Source organism: Prionailurus viverrinus, chromosome B4 (assembly GCF_022837055.1).
Source record: "Prionailurus viverrinus isolate Anna chromosome B4, UM_Priviv_1.0, whole genome shotgun sequence".
Taxonomy (NCBI): Eukaryota; Metazoa; Chordata; class Mammalia; order Carnivora; family Felidae; genus Prionailurus; species Prionailurus viverrinus.
This window is the reverse complement of record NC_062567.1, coordinates 73,298,979-73,314,821: the sequence shown is the minus strand read 5'-3', so window position 1 is coordinate 73,314,821 and position 15,843 is coordinate 73,298,979. Positions and strand designations below refer to the sequence as shown.

Below are 15,843 nucleotides of genomic sequence, written 5' to 3'. Positions count from 1 at the left end.
TCCAGGGCAAGAGAGACAAGAGATGTGTTCCATTTAGGCTCAGGTTATGGAGTTAGGATTCATTTTAGGATTGAAGAGGAGTCAAGTGTATAATTTGGAATTAGGATCAGGGTTAGTGCAGAGTCAAGGATGGAGGTTAAGGTAAGATTCAGATTGGGCTGTGCTTTTATTTTATTTATTTTGAAGTAAGCTCCATGCCCAATGTGGGGCTTGAACTCATGGCCCCAAGATCAAGGGTCACATGCTCCACCGACTGAGCCAGGCAGGCGCTCCTGGGCTGTGCTTTTACATAGGGGAGTCTAGGGGACTCTTTAAAGGCCTCCTCTCTCCTCCCATTCCCCCATCAGACTCATCCTCACCTCCACAGCCCTTGCTATGTCCTGTAGCAGACCCTTCTCTGCCTACTTCCCACTCCCAACCACACCACCTTCTTGGGGCCTCCCAGTTTGGCTGCCTGAGGAGCTCTGGATAAATTGTCCCAGATCCCAGCCTGGGCCTTGGCATTTCCTCTTGAGCCCAGACACTTGGCTCCTGGCCCCCGGAGCACCGGCCGGCCTTGACCCTACCCAGGTCCCTCCTCGGCCGAATGTGACAGCTGCAGGGGAAGCAATAAGGACCTGGTGAGCTGGCAGCTTCATTCCAGAGCGTGGGGAAAGAGCAACAGAACATGAATAAATTCATGGAGCTGGCCCCTCGGCTCCCTGTGAGCCAAGCCTGCTCCCCCCACCACACAGACCCGCTGCCGCCTGCAGCCCTGCTGGTCACCGCAGCTCACAGCCTGGGCTGGGGACGGGAGGAGAAGGGACGCTCCAGAGAGAAGAGGGCTGGGACCTGAAAGGGGCTGAGGTGAGGGGCTCAAAAAGAGGGCCTTGGTGAGTAGGAGAGTGGGGTGGGGAGTGGGGCTGAGCAGTGAGGGCTTCTGGTCAGTGGAGGGAGGGCAGGAGAGGAGGGAGGAGGAAGGAGAGGGTGGCAGGACCTGGGGACGAAGGGGCCTGAAGATCGGGCAGGGTAGGCCAGCGTGAGCCCTGGCCTGCTCTCTCCTCTCTGATCCATCCATCATCCAGCCTGGGGGAGCAGTTCCGGAATTAGACATGCACGGGGCCGACATGGCCCTCAGCCCCCCGAGGAAGACAAATGGCGACAAAGACCTTGAATAAAATTTGTATTTATGGTTGGAGGAGGAGGCCCCTCCCCCACTGACTGCCAATCCTTTCTCTTCCAACCCTTTCAAGCATGTAGGGGCCTCTCTCGACACTGGCCCAGCCTCAGCAACCTCTTTCTTCCTGCACCATTATGGGATGGGAGGTGCAGGGAAGGGGTACGGAGAATGAGATGAGGGGATCATCTTTTGCCCAATAATCATGCCTTGGTGTGCCCTGTGCCTTCCATTTGCACAACTTATTCCTATATATCACAGTCCTGGCCTATCCTAGTCGATAAGAGGTCCTTTGCAGCTGCACACCTCCAGGGTCTCCAAACATCCTCACTTTTGCCCCTTCTCCAAACTTCTGGCCCTGGAGTCCCTTGTGAGCAAGAAATTTCCCCCAGAGGTGCCAGACCCTAAAGAAGGATGAAGCCACTGGCTTTTTTCATGGACCCTGACCCCTCACAGAGAGGGATCTATCAAAGCTTGGGTCCCCTCTTGGTCACTCGGAATGACAGAAACTGTCACCTCTCACAGGAGGGCGCCCAGCATTTAATCTGCATTTTAGTTGTGTTAATTTGCATCACCAACTTCAAATCCCTTCCTCAAACATTTGCTACGTGGGGACCAGCTTCTTTGGGTTTCCATCGAAACACAGACTTTTAGGAAGGGAAAAGAGGCAGAGATGCTGGGGCTGGACAAGGTCTGGGACCAGGGCAGGGGTGGTGCTGGGCTGGGCTGGGCAGGGCAGGACAAGTGAGCCGATAGCTGCTTTCTGACTCTTTCTCCCCAGCAGGTTCTCTACTCTTCAGTCCTAAGAAGAGATGGCATTCGTGGGGTCCCACATGTAGAGACTAAGAGGAAGCCAAATACAGAAACCTCCCTTCAACCAGCCCTCATACACACACACACACACACAAAGACAACACACAATCCACAATCCCACTCACCCAGGAACACACCAGACCGGGGTCCCATGGCCCGACCGCACTTGCCAGCATACTGTCACAATGCACAGACCCAGAGCATACCACTCTGTTGGAAAAACCGCCCCGCCCCCGCATCTTCCCCACAGTTGATATGTCACATTGGAGTCCGAACACGGACCTGGGTGTCTCTCCGCAGCGCGCCATTTACATTTCTCTCTCGATCTGTCAACCTGTCTCAGCTCTTGTCTCTCTCTCTCTGTCTCTGTCTCTCCCCTCTCCCCCTCCTGGGCCTGTCAGTTAGTCTCTTTTCGAAGCTTTGTCTCTGTCTCTGCGTCTCTAGCTGGCTTTCTGTCTCTTTGATGTCTCTGTCGCTCCTTCTCTGCTTTCCTGTCGGTTTCCTGCTCGCTCCCCCAGACTGATCTGTTTTTTCTCTCTCTCCCTCACCCTCTGCTCTGCGCTCCCCCCACCCCCACCCACCAACACTGGGGTCGAGGGTGGAGGTGGCTGGAAATTTGCCTTTTCCAGTTCAGGCCAACATGTACTCATTGAACCCTTTACCAAATGTTATTGGGTCACGGGCACTGAGGGGCGTGGGGTGGCGAATTTCTTTTATTCACCCTTCTTGTATGTTTGTGGGCTTTTCTTTTCTTTTGGTGGAGGGCGCTTTTTAGCTCTGGAATCCACCTCTGTCTTTTTTTTTTCTGCGTGTATCTAGACCCCTTTTTTTATCCCATATCTATTTCTGGCTTCCTCTGGAATCCAGGAATACCGAACTCTGGGTGCGGTGAAAGTAAGGATAGGGTGGGGGCAGCGAACCCCTGCAGAATCCGCTCAGAACCAGGCAGGCACCGAGAAGCTGGGGGGACGCGGGTGGGGGCCTTTGCCTGCCCCGCCCCCGCGCTTCCCACTCTGGGCGCCAGGGGTCGCTCCGCCCCGGGCCGCTTATAGAGGCTCCCGCCGCGCAGCGGCTCACACCACCCGCACTGCCGCCCCGGGGAGGGAGGGGAGGAAGGTTAGGGACGCAGAGAGGGAGAGCTCTAGCTGGGGAGAAACGCGGGGCCAGGCTCTAGCAGGGTCTGGGGCCGTGGCTGGGGTAGAGAGGCGCGTCAGTGCTCTCCAAGAACCAGAGCGCAAACCTCCAAGGAGGTCGCGTCCGGTGGGCGCCACCCGCAGCGCAGAGCCCGGGACGTCCAGAGAGCGGAGAGTAGTCCCCTGCTCCGGCCGGGAGCGATCCGTCTGGGTAGCCGGGGACCTAGGCGCCGCCATCCTTGAGAAGGCAGCTGTCCGGAAAGCAGGCATCCTAGATCTGTAAGAAACCAGCCGTCCGAGAAGCCGCTGATTTCAGGCGCCCGGGGACGTTAGGCTGCACAGGAGGGTAATAGAGGACCGCGGGTTTTGAACCGTCGGGACGCCCCTGGCCCAACTTACGGGGCGGGTGGGGGGGGAACCTCCGCCTTGACGGAAGGTTTGGGGAACGGCACCGCTGAGGCGGGAGCCCGCAGGGGCGGGGGGGCCGGGCGCAGCCGTCGGGGGGGTCCCGACCCAAGCCCGAGCCCGGCCACCGCCTCCGGGGCCCGCGGAGAGCCCCGGGCCTCCGCCGCCATTGCGCCAAAGAGTGAGGAGGATCTGCTGGCCCTGGCCGCGTCGCGGCTGAGCCGCCGCAAGCGGGTGGCGGGCGCGGCCGTCGGGGTGGCCATGGTGCTGCTGCTGCTGGTGGCCATTCCGCTGCTGGTGCACAGCTCCCGCGGGCCGGCGCACTATGAGATGCTGGGTCGCTGCCGCATGGTGTGCGACCCACACGGGCCTCGAGGCCCGGGACCCGACGGCGCGCCCTCCTCCGTGCCCCCCTTCCCTCCCGGCGCCAAGGGAGAGGTGGGCAGGCGCGGGAAGGCAGGTCTGCGAGGGCCACCGGGACCCCCAGGTCCCAGAGGGCCTCCAGGAGAGCCGGGCAGGCCAGGTCCACCAGGTCCTCCCGGCCCAGGCCCTGGCGGGGTGGCGCCCCCTGCCGGCTACGTGCCTCGCATTGCCTTCTACGCGGGTCTGCGGCGGCCACACGAAGGTTATGAGGTGCTGCGCTTCGACGACGTGGTGACCAACGTGGGAAACGCTTATGAGGCGGCCAGCGGCAAGTTCACCTGCCCCATGCCAGGTGTCTACTTCTTCGCTTACCATGTGCTCATGCGCGGCGGTGACGGCACCAGCATGTGGGCCGACCTGATGAAGAATGGACAGGTGAGATGCCCCCACCCCAGGCCCAGAGGCGACAGGGTAGCTTTCTAGATCTCCCTGCACTCATTACATTGGAGGGCTGCATTCGAACCCCTCTCCCAACAACATCATTGAGTCTAGAAACGCCAGGCTGCCAATAATTTATGAATCCTTTCATCTAGCCAAAGAGGAATTAGCCGCCAAAGAAAGGAAATGACCTGCCCAGGGTCTCAACGAGCATGAGGAATGGTGTCAGAATCAGAACTCGGGACACAAAGCTTAATGTCTCTACAGCTGCTATTTCACACTCCAACTATATAGGCAACCCTACACCAAACTTGTTTGGTGTCTTTCCCTGCCAGTTATCCTGTCTTTAGTCACCCTCTCTCCTGAGACAGGTCTTCTGGCTTTTGGGTTTCTCAGCCTCACCATGGTCGAGTTACCTGGAGTCTGGCTCCTTCAAATTAGAATGGAATCCGGATCTCTGGCCATGGGCTGTCAGCAGCTGTTCTCATGTGGGGGCATTTAGCTTGGATTTTTGAGTAGAACATAAAAAAGAACGCATTCGCCCAGGGCCTGGGACCAATTCTACAGCTGGCCTTCCCTAATACTAATACTGAGTCAGTAGGCAGAGGTGGAAATGATGTGGCAGCTCAGGGGCCAGCCAGGCGGCATGACAGAAGGGATTTGGAGGGGGAAAGAGGCAAAGGGCAGATCAAGCAGAAGCTTTGGCCCCAGGCCTGGTTCTGTAGGCCCCACATCTTCCCTGGCAACCTCTGGCCTCCAGGTTCTGCTACTCCCTGCCCCTGTGGTCAGAGTCGGAGTCACTGCCACCTTGGCTTGGGAGAATAGCTCCAAGGACTCAGCTGGAGGGCCGGGACACACATAGAGGGAACGAGAAGCCGCAGGGGCGGGGGTTGGGGAGGTGCCTGGGCCCCACAAATCGCAGGAGGTAAGACTGGGGCTGAGCGGTGACCTCCGAATGCCCCGCACCATGGGGTGGTGTTGACCGTGGTGCATCAGGCCTGCTGGTCTTGGTGTCTGAACCCAAGTCCTGCTACAGCTGCCGGCTGCCGCACCCTCCAGCTCCAGGACTAGTAGGCACTGCATTGGGGTCTCCTCCCAGCAGGGTCACCCCAGGAACCCAAGAAAAGAGAGTGTGTATGTGTGTCTGTATGGGAGTGAGGGCTGTATGTGTGTAAGGGAGTGAGAGCGTGTGTGCGTGATGTGAGGTTCTGTGGGTGCAGGGTGCCAAGGTGTGAAAATAGAGCAGCGTCTATGTGCATGTGGCACTGAGTAGGTGTGTGTGGTCTATGCAGGGTGTCGGTGAGCAGTTGGAGGGGGCAAGTGTCTATCTAGAGTGTGCCGGTTTCTGAGGGAGCGGGGGCCCGCGGCTCCCACTCTGTATTCTGCGGCGCGGGCGCTGCGGCCCTGGGGACGGTAAATAGTGATTAGAATAATGATGAATAATTAATGAGTTAATAACCAGCCCCCGCGGGACGGGAAGAAGGGGGCTGGGGAAGGGGTTGGGCGCCGGAGGCGACCAGCAGCGAGGCCAGAGGGAAGGAGGGGTTACCTGTTGGGGCAGAAGGCGACCCCCATGTCATGGCGCAGGTGGGGGCTAGAAGGGGAAAGGGCACCCAGAGGCGAGAATGCATCATTGCACCTTCCCATGGCCCGCACCCTTGCTTGCATACATACAGACACACCTGTGCCCTATCACTGAAGGGAGGGAATCCAAGTTTAGGAGGTCAGAGCAGGTTCAGAATTTTAGAAGTTATCCTACAGCCTAATTTTATTGTTTAAATAATAGCAAACCCTATATAGTGCTATCTAGGTGCTAAGTACTATTCTAACACATTTCACACGTAGTTACTCACTTAATCCTAATAACCTTATGAGGTAGGCTCTATTATTACCTCCCATCTTATAATTCACGTTGACGACCAGAGCAGGCGTGAAACTTGGCCGAGTCGCACAGCTGGTAAATGGCAGTGCCTGGGAAGCTCAGCGATCTCCTGCCTTCTCCTTGTCCTCCCCAGCCCCTGCAGCCTGCTACCCTCGCGCCGCCTTCACAGGCCCAGCTGCGCCTACTCCGCCCGACGCTTCTCTCCACCCTCAGCTCCGCACGGGGCGTGAGTGGGTTGTTCTGTTCTCCCCCGCTAGGTCCGGGCCAGCGCCATTGCTCAGGACGCGGACCAGAACTACGACTACGCCAGCAACAGCGTCATCCTGCACCTGGATGTGGGCGACGAAGTCTTCATCAAGCTGGACGGCGGGAAGGTGCACGGCGGTAACACCAACAAGTACAGCACCTTCTCTGGCTTCATCATCTACCCGGATTGAGCAGGGCCCCATCCCCCGCGCCCCCGCTCGCCCTTCGCCTCCGCTCCCCTCCTCACCCACCTTCAGCCGGTCCCACCCAAGGCGCCATCCTATCCTTCGAGAGCCTGGCGGTGGGGCAGACCCTCCCGCTCCCGGAGGCGGCCGTGCTGGGCGGACTCTTGGCGCTCCGGGGACGCTCCGAGGTCTAAGTGGCCGGGGAGAGGAGGAAGCCGGGCTAAGGAGGAGCAGAGCGGCTCGGGAAGGGACCGCCGGCTTCGGAGTGCGCGCCTGTCAAAGCTGATCCGAGAGGGGCGGAGGTCGGGCCCTCTCTTCTGCTAGGAGCTGGGGAACAGCTTCACCACCCGGAGCTGCAAGCAGAAAGGAAGCCCCGGCATTTGGTGGTGGTGGTGTGTGTGCGGGGATGGAGAGCAGAAACAGGAGCCCATCTAGGTGGGAGGACAGGAAACGTTTGGAGGGGTCAGGCTCGTCCTCTGTCACAACTTTCTCTCCTTCCCTCATCCCCATTTTCAGGCTCCAGGCCCCGGTCTTGGTAGCCTTCCTGTGAACTGGAGGAAGGAGTGAATTCTTTCCTAGCATTTAAAACTCATTCTGTACAGTCCCCATTTCACCCCCATTCCACCTAGGCCCTGGGGCTACAGCTGCTGTTGCCTCTTCCAATAAAGCAAAGTTGGAGAATGTGTGTGCCTCTTAACTTGGTGCACAGCGTGGGGAAAAATGGCTGACCCTTTCCCTCACTCCTTTCAAGGACTCCCGCCCTACCACTCTCTGCCAGAGGTAAAGGTTTACTTATTCCTGGCAAGGTCTGTCTCTGGTGGAAAAGAGGAGGGCTTCTTCTGCTCGGATATGGGAAGGGAGGAGTATCAGCTTCAGGAGAGCTTGGAGACCTTGTACTGTAGGGAGACACCAGCCAGAATGACACTAACAAGGGAGGATTCCAGAGATATGGATCTGGTCCTTCTGCTTTTGGCCTGATGCAGGTGGACTTATAAGAGGAGCACTAGGGGTTGGGGAGTTGCTGATGGCTCCTAGGAGTGGCATTGATATCAAGAAGCAAAAAGAACAGGTCCCCAAAGGCCCACATTTGCCCCCCGCTCCGGTCCCTACCACCACACACACACACACACACACACACACACACACACACACTCATAGAGCTTGCTGAGGGGTGGGGATGGGCAGGAGCGGTCTGCCTTTAGGATAGCTCTTAGGTGAGGGAGCCTGGGGGAGCCCAGGGCCTGCCTCTAAGCTGGAGGACACTGCCACCGTGTGGGCAATTGGAAAGCAACAGTCGTAGCTGGCCTAGGTCAGCTGGGAGGGAAACAGACATTTGGACACTTTAGAAACTTTATTGAGGCGCCTGGGTGGCTCAGTTGGTTGAGCGTCTGACCCGTGGTTTTGGCTCAGGTCATGATCTCTCGGGTTTGTGGAAGGCCCCCGAGTCAGGCTCTGAGCTGAAAGCCCTGGGTCTGCTTGGGATTTTCTCTCTCTCTCTCTCCACCCCTTCCCTGCTCTCTCTCAAAATAAGTAAATGAACATTTAAAATAAGAAAAGGGGCACCTGGGTGGCTCAGTCAGTTGAGCGTCTGACTTCGGCTCAGGTCATGATCTCACGGCTCGTGAGTTCGAGCCCCGCGTCGGGCTCTGTGCTGACAGCTCAGAGCCTGGAGTCTGCTTCGGATTCTGTGTCCCTCTCTCGCTGTGCCCCTCCCTCACTCATGCTGTCTCTCTTTCTCTCAAGAATAAAACATTAAAAAAATAAAATAAAAAAAGAAACTTTATTGAAGGATAATAAATAAGGGCTAAAAGGAAGGCGCATGGCAGGACAGGATGTGGACGCATCATGATAGAGAGTCCTGTGGGGCAGCAGAACCAACTGGAATAAAACACTGGAGAGAGAGACCTTGTCACAGCCCAGCCATCCTTGAACTGTAGTCAACCCTTCCCCACTGACCACTGTAAAGAAGCAGAGGCTTCCCCGCCCCCCTGCCTTCCCTCTCCCCACACCACCCTACTTTCCACAGGCTTGCTGTGCAGGCACAGCTTGGCTGTGAATGGGAGGCTCACCAGGGCGTCCTGCCATTCAAGTAATGTGGCCACAGGGTTGGTGCAGACCCGGGTGGGGCCTGAGGGTGGGGCTCGGCTGGTGTAGAAGGCACATTCATCATCCAGGCGGGCCTCGTGGAAGCAGTGGATGGCAGTCAAACATGCTTTGAGGCGCTGCCTCAGAGCCAGGGTTCGAGGGGCCAGGTTGCTGGGGCCTGAGGGCCGAGGGCCACAGAGACTTGAGGGCAGGCTCTAAACTCCCGTCATATCCAGCGCTTCCCCACTCCCCCACCAAGGGCCAAGAGCAGCACACAGCTCGAGGCGCAACTCTTCCCTTCTTCCCGAAAGAGCACCAGGCTGGGGCAGGGTAGGTGGGGAAATGCAAGCAATGGGACCAGCTGGTGCAAGGTGGGGGCCCGCTCCCAGTAAGAGATGAGGACCTCCTTTGTTCACAAGCCCTTCTAGCCAACTCCTTACCTGCCTGGCCTGTTGGGGGCCTCAGTGACCGGAGTGAGTGAATAGGGGGGCTGGCACAGAGTGGGCGTTGGGAGGAGAAGATCAGGTTGGTGGTGGCTGGTGCCCACGGACTGCAGCAGGGCCGTGGGCTGGACTCTGGACTTCTAGGTTCCAGGAAGCAGGCCTCTGATGCCCCAGGCTCTATCCTAGGGGAGGGCTCTAGGAGTCCAGTCTGCCCGTGGGAGTCTGCTTGAAGGGGTCCAGGCTCTACTGGAGGGCAGGGCTCTGATACCTCAGGCTGTTCCTGGACAGGGGATTCTGGTATCCCAGGCTCCCTGCTATGGCTGGACTCTGGGGGCCCTGGCTCTGTTGCAGGGCAGGGCTGAGCTATCTCCAGCTTTGTTCCTGGGCAGGCCTGTGGTTCCCCACACTCCTCTGGGAGGCAGGGCTTTGGTAGCCCAGGGTTCTGTAACAGTCCGGGAGGGTGTAAGTCCCCTGAATTCTTCTCTGGGGCATTGAGAGTTCTAGACATCTCAGCCAGCAGGGGCTGAAGTTCAACCATATCCAGAGAGGAGCCTCCATTCAGGGGGACACACTTGCCCCCTGTGAGCCCTTCTACCTCCTGTCGCAACAGCTGCTGCAGGATACTGATGCGCTGTGAGTGGGAGAAGAGTACCCAGGGTGATGTCAGTGTGTGGGTTCAAGTCTCCACCCACACTGTCCTGTTCCCATACTTCCCTCTCCTGCATCCCCTTCCCTGGTGCGTCACGGCCAATCAGGCATCAAAGCTATTGCCCACAGACCCACCTGCATCTTCAGCTCCTGGAGCTTGGGGGTTGTGCCAGGGTGGGGTCCATGAGGAGCTGCCACGGTGGGTTTCCCAGGACCCTCATGCAAACTCACGCAGCTCTCCTGGTCAAATAACCGGATTGCAATCTGCTCCTGCCACAGGGGAGGGGAGGGGCTGTGTGAGGAAGCCAGGCTGGGGCAGGAAGACCAGGTTCCACAAAGGGGTCCACAAAGAAGGAATCAGGTTAGTTGAGAGGCCCTAAACAGAGATTAGGAGGGGCAGCAGAGGAGCGGGGAGAGTTGGAGAGTTGGTAGCTTTTCCAGAGAGCCCACGTGCCTGAAACTGCTGGGCTCAGGCCAACAGGACACAGAGCGGGATCTCAGCATGGAAAGCCTTCAGATACTTACCCAGGGCAGGGCAGGGTCTTCAGGGCAAGACTGAGGGGAGAGGCCACTCAAACACTGGGCCTGAGACAGAAGTGAGACATCATAGCTCTCTCTGTACCCATCCATTCCCTTCCTCCCCTGCCCTGACCTATGCCAGCTACCCGCCCCCACTCTCTCCGCTCTCCCTTACCTGCTGAACTCTGGGGGCCGACAGGATGGGTGTGAACTGGGTTTTGGGGCGAACGGCAAGACGCCGCAAAACTGAATACGAGGTCTGGGGAGAGAGGAGGATGGTTAAGCAGGAACAAAACCTAGACTGAGCAGGGATCCCAGCCAGGTTGTTCTGCCCTCGCCCAGCCCCCAGGAGTTGTGGATACAAACTGGAGCTGAGGTGCGAGGCGAGGGTACACGCTGAGCCTGTCCAAAGGGTGATGGATGGGCGATGGAAGGTGGCACCACACGGCCAGGGGAGGGTATCAGGTGGGAGGCACGGCCGTCCTGTGGGGAGGAATGAGGTGGAAGAAGGATCACTCCCCCTTTGCACTCCTATGTCTTCTCATTACAGCAGCCAGTACTATTCTATTAAGACCTAATCAAATCCTGTCTCTCCCTTGTTCATCACCCCTCTCCATGGCTTTCCACTCAATCCAAGCAAAAGCCAAGGCCTCACACTGGTTTATAAATCCTTACCCGATGGGATCTTGCCATCACCCTAACCTCACTTCCTGTCATCCTCCTTACTCTGCTTCTGCCTGGCTGGAGTCCTCTTAAACACACGAGGCACCTTCCCTCTTCAGGGCCTTTGTATCTGCGGTTCTTCTGGCCTGGAACATCCTTCTCCCAGATATGTGCATGGTTCACTCCCCCAGCTCCTTTCGGTCTTCACTAAAATTTCATCTTCTCAATGTGATTGCCCAGACCAATCTATTTGAAATTGCCATACCCTCCTCCCCTACATCCACAACCCCTTCAGCGCCCGCTTTTTTTTTTTTTTTTTTTAACCTTATCACCACCGCCTGACATGTTACATATTTTACATATGGGTCTATTTTTTGTCTCCCCCTTCTAGAATATAAACTTATTGACTACTGTGTATCCAGAACCTAGAGTACTGTGGAGTGAATGAATGTCAGGTCTGTCTCATTCTCAGCACTGATCTGATGGTGTTACAAATATATACCGGACTGTGACCTCTCAGCCCCAGGCTCCTGACACCTGGTAAACAGAGGCTAGTCCCCCTCTGGAGAGGCCTTGGGCCCATGGGGCAAACACAGACTCAGCTAGCATCCCGAGGCCCACCCACAATCCTCAGGGCTGGCTGCTGCCAGAGAATTCCCCCAAACACCTCCCCCGCCTCTCCCCATCCCAGAAGGGACCCATCTCACCCTGGTGTGGGTTATCTCTCTTAATGGTACCCGCTGGGCCAGACCTAGGGGGCCCCCTCCTCCTTCATCAGAGTGAGTAACAACTTCATGTTCTCCTTCAGGGAGAGAGGGAGCTATGAGGAGACAGGAAATTTGCTGTAGTGTCTAGAACAGACACCGATGTCTGGCATAGGGTTTTGCAACCTCCAAAGAGGGTGTGCGGGTTTGGACAGCCCCCACTGTACCATCAGAGGTGGGGACACATCCAGCACCCCCTTGGAGCCCAGCACTATCTCAGTAATCACTTATTAATCTGAACACCCTGAGTGGGCTAGGGGTGTGATGATGGCTCTTAGGGCTGAGGACAGAACAGTGAGTGGAAGGTAAATCTCATAGGACGTGGCAGAGAGAGGGCTGAAGTGGGGACCACCTCCTTTTACCCAAGGGCAACTGGGCAACCTCTAGCATATCAAGGTCCCTTCCTTTCTGGTTCCTTCTGATGTGGCCTTCCCCTCTCTCCACCACCCCCCACCCTGACCCTCCCGTCTTGCTCCCGATTGCACACAGCCCATCTGCCCCTGTTTTCTCCCCATGGCCACACAAACTCACCAGGCTGAACTGAGGTCTCCAGGAGTAATCCTGAGGTCTGGCTCACTGAAGTCCTGATGACAATAAGGACAGCAGCTAGCAGTCACTGAGTACCAAGTATGAGCTGGGCACTTTGCTAAGTGCTTTACAAACATCATCTCATTTAATTCTTCGCACAACCACCTCTAATGATACAAACATTATCCATATTTGACCGATTAAAAAAAAACTGAAGCTTGGTGGTTAGGGCAAGCTTACACAATTAGTAAATGCTGAACCAACCCCAAATTCCATTTATTGCCATCATCTACGCTGTAGCCACTAAGCAAAAGAGATATAGCATTTCTCATTTCTGTTCCTTCTTCCCCCACCACCCAAAAAAACTCGTGTCATACTAAAGCCTGGCTATGGAGGCTGAACCCTATTCCAAGGGTTCACCCTAAGCAGCCACAAGTTTCCCTCTTCCCTTCTGGGTTGGTGGGAAGTCCTAAAGCTACTGGAAGACGCTAGCTCTGAGGGACCCCTGTATCAGACACTGGATCATTCTTTTCTAAATGATCCTTTCTTCCTCACCGGCTGCTGCCACCTGTCCCTCTTCTTAGCTCCTGGAAACTGGGGTGCGCAGAGGGGTGAAAGGAACGTCCTGAAGGTGGAATCTGACCCATGGGAGAAAGAGAAAAAAACAGAGTCAGAGGTGGACCTCAAAACTTCAAGCCTCCACCAGCCCCATCAGCCTCCACAACCCTCTGGTTCATCATGAGGTATCTTCTCTCCTAAAGCTCAGCTTTGTCCCCGGAAAGAGCTCCCAGAAGCACTGAGTATCAGCCCCTCAAGAGCACTCACCAGAGCCTCTAGCCTCTGGGGACACAAGGTCCGGCCGCGGGGTCCTGGTCCCTCCAGCCTCGAGAAGCAGGAAGCCCTGGCAGGGTCCAGTCGGTGGATGGGAGTTCTAGGGGCTAAATATGCAGAGGCCCGGGCACCCTGACACCACAAAAGAGGCTGTCAGCACAGGCTCAGGAGTCTGTCCTCAGTCCACACCAGCCTGATTTTCTCATATCCTGTCTTATTACCTGGCCTCTATGGATGGTGCCTCCCTGGCTCCCTCGAACCAGTACTCTCTGAGCCAGACTGGGCTGGCGCCCCAGGCGACAGCTCTTCACCCCCTCACCTGACAGGATGGTGGCCAGGGCTGCAGGGTCAGCCACAAACTCTACGGTCCCTGGAGCCTCTGCAAGAGAAGGAAAAGTGAAAAGGAACCAGAAGGAGGAAGGCTAAGGGGCCACGGACCTGAGTATAGTTACCTAGAGGTACAAGAGGGCGCTGAAGAGACTCATATTATTGAACTCAGTTCAGCAAAATTCATAGAACTTTACTTTATGTAAGATACTATTCTAGGCACTGGAGCTCAGAGACGAATGAGAAAGCCCAGCCTCCATCCTCCAGAAGTTACCATCAAACTACAGAGAGGTAACAGACTCAAGCCAAAGTATGGACATGTTATAAAAGAAGTACTACAAAGTACGAGAACACAGAGCAATTGGTTGTGACTGAGGAAGCTGGACAAGGCTTTAGAAGAGATGACCTTTTGCTGAAGGAAGGAGAGGGCTTCTAAGAGTAGAGAGTTTTCCAGGAGCAGGTTCCAAGACTCTTACAGTAAGCAGATCAGGGTAGTGGAAAGTTCACAAAGGCCGTTCCCCCACCTCCACACAAGGAGACTGTGTTTTCGATCCTACAACAGGTACCTGTCTGGGGAGGGGGCCTAGGCCCCACATTTTGTCCCCCAGGGCTAGGCCTCAGTTCCTCCAAGGGGTTCCGGAGCTGAGTGCTCTCCAGTGATCTTTCTGATTTCTCCGTTTGATGTGTGACTTTTGGCGTGGGGCCGGCTGAGTCGACGGGGCGTTGAATACTGAGCTTCTGCACCAGTCTCTAAGGGAGAGGGGGACAAAAAGCTGGGGTTCAGCTTCGGGGTGCATTGCTGGTATGTGCTGCCTCCTCGTAGCTACTGTCTTCACCCACCAGGCCCTTCTTACCTTTGGATCTTGGTTCTCCTGGTCCAGGACGCGGGGTTTGACTGTAGGGAGAGGCTGGCGTCTCTGAGAACGTACGGGAATCTTGCTAGGGGTAGGAGATACACCCCTGAGGAGAGGTTCCTTTGTGGCTTGGAGGGTGGTCATGACGGCTACAACTGAGATGGGGAGGAAAGGATCTGGGATCAAAGGTCAGTCAGCCAGTTCGGCGCATCAGTTCTGACATTCCTGAAGCTCCCACCTCCTCCCAAACCCATGAGCCCAGAAGACCGACGCTTCCAAGGCCACTGTTCTGGGTGCCACCTCCAGACATCCCGAGCCTACTCTTTCACCCCAGGACCCGGAGCTGCCTCTCCTCCCTATGAGCCCCGCAGTCCCCATTCCGTCCAAGATCTCCATGCCGCACCTACCTCGGAACCACTCTGGCTCACTCACACTGCCTCCGCTTTTTCCTGACTCTGGCTTCTACGGCGCTCCTTCCCCAGTTTGTAAAATACGCCGAGCGCCTGATTGGCTCTTCTGCGCTCCCGCGGAGGCGCGTGACACCTGGCTGAGCAGTCCAATCCACAGGCTTCGGAGGCGGGGCCAGAAGAAGGACTAGCTGTCGAGCCGCTTTCTGGCCTGGAAAAAAAGCTGACCCGACTCAGTCAGCCAATCCGAGAGCGGAGCGCAGGATGGGAGGCGGGATAAGAGAAAGGAGGAGGGCATTCTGAGGCCGGAGAAGGCGTGGCACTCCAAGTCGGGGCCGCAACGGGCACTGCGAACTCTCGCGATATCTCGGAACTGCTGTGACAAGTACGGTTTTCGGGGCTTTGCGGGAGGGGCTGTCCGTCCGGAAAGACGCTAACGGTGTAGGAGGCTGGCCCGACCCTCCAGAGGCCACTCTGACCGAGAGCAGCGTTAACCTTTGGGGACGCAGTTCCAGACACGTATAGGAAATATCTGCGCGTTGTATCTGGGATGGGAAAGCGCTTCCAAACCGACAGAGAAGGCTGGATGGAATAGAACGGAGCCTAACAACAATAAAAATAAAAATAAACCATCTTTTCCTCGCAGGAGCCTCACGACCCGGCGGGGTGTGGTCTCCATTTCACAGATAAGAGATAAGACTCAAACAGTGTCACTGGAACCCATTCAACACAACAGGCCTGGAGGACTGGGGAGAGGGGTGTCACCGGCCTGTTAATGGCAGGCAGGGGTGTGAAACAGAGAACCAAGAATACCCCGGTGAGAATGGAGTGGTGACCTCTAATGGAAGACGGGGAAATGGGCGATGGTTTCAAGTGTGCAGGACTCTTCTCCCTGACTACAGTGGTTTCTGTTACTCAAGCCAGGAACCAGGAGTTATTTTTGGACTCCTTTCCTTACTCTTACAATCTCTTGCTCACTCTTACTATTTTTCATATCTTTGCAATTCATTTTTCTTCTTCATCGCCACCACCCCAATCCACCCTAATCTCACCTAAAGGATTGCAAGAGTCTCATACCCTCCATTCTCTCTTGCTCTCCACTTTCATGCATTCACCATACAGCAGCTAGAGTCATCTTTCAAAATTGCAATTC

General features: G+C 56.3%; 2 protein-coding genes across 4 annotated transcripts; one reads left to right on the top strand and one right to left on the bottom strand.

Moving 5' to 3' along the window:
* Nucleotides 1-3,757: 3,757 nt before the first annotated feature.
* Nucleotides 3,758-7,302, top strand: C1QL4 (complement C1q like 4). The gene is made up of 2 exons (XM_047867059.1): nucleotides 3,758-4,305; nucleotides 6,448-7,302. Exons 1-2 carry the CDS (start codon nucleotides 3,769-3,771, stop codon nucleotides 6,625-6,627), a joined length of 717 nt encoding a protein of 238 aa, XP_047723015.1. The 5' UTR covers nucleotides 3,758-3,768; the 3' UTR covers nucleotides 6,628-7,302.
* A 1,080-nt stretch (nucleotides 7,303-8,382) lies between these two features.
* Nucleotides 8,383-14,780, bottom strand: TROAP (trophinin associated protein). Of its 3 annotated transcripts, none has more exons than XM_047868426.1 (15): nucleotides 14,691-14,780; nucleotides 14,284-14,438; nucleotides 13,996-14,179; nucleotides 13,324-13,481; nucleotides 13,097-13,234; nucleotides 12,827-12,909; nucleotides 12,275-12,327; nucleotides 11,687-11,799; nucleotides 10,683-10,799; nucleotides 10,492-10,575; nucleotides 10,323-10,382; nucleotides 9,933-10,067; nucleotides 9,147-9,780; nucleotides 8,691-8,884; nucleotides 8,383-8,512 (listed from the first exon to the last, which is right to left on the bottom strand). In XM_047868426.1, the coding sequence occupies exons 2-15, from the start codon at nucleotides 14,425-14,427 to the stop codon at nucleotides 8,465-8,467; spliced, it is 2,145 nt and encodes a 714-aa protein (XP_047724382.1). In that variant the 5' UTR covers nucleotides 14,428-14,438; nucleotides 14,691-14,780; the 3' UTR covers nucleotides 8,383-8,464. The 3 variants fall into 3 exon arrangements, with proteins under 3 accessions (XP_047724382.1, XP_047724384.1, XP_047724383.1); XM_047868428.1 differs by having other exon boundaries at nucleotides 11,687-11,781; XM_047868427.1 differs by lacking the exon at nucleotides 11,687-11,799 and having other exon boundaries at nucleotides 10,492-10,799.
* Between the last annotated feature and the right edge of the window lie 1,063 nt (nucleotides 14,781-15,843).

What these genes read in the sequence shown, in the direction of transcription:
- C1QL4 (XM_047867059.1), top strand. Translation starts at nt 3,769, where the DNA reads ATGGTGCTGCTGCTGCTGGTGGCCATTCCGCTGCTGGTGCACAGCTCC. An exon ending in ACCTGATGAAGAATGGACAG is followed by an intron (nt 4,306 to 6,447) that starts GTGAGATGCCCC and finishes CTCCCCCGCTAG; the next exon opens with GTCCGGGCCAGCGCCATTGC.
- TROAP (XM_047868426.1), bottom strand. Translation starts at nt 14,427, where the DNA reads ATGACCACCCTCCAAGCCACAAAGGAACCTCTCCTCAGGGGTGTATCT. An exon ending in TCCAGGAGCTGAAGATGCAG is followed by an intron (nt 9,781 to 9,932) that starts GTGGGTCTGTGG and finishes TCCCACTCACAG; the next exon opens with CGCATCAGTATCCTGCAGCA. An exon ending in TTGAATGGCAGGACGCCCTG is followed by an intron (nt 8,513 to 8,690) that starts GTGAGCCTCCCA and finishes CTCTCTCTCCAG; the next exon opens with TGTTTTATTCCAGTTGGTTC.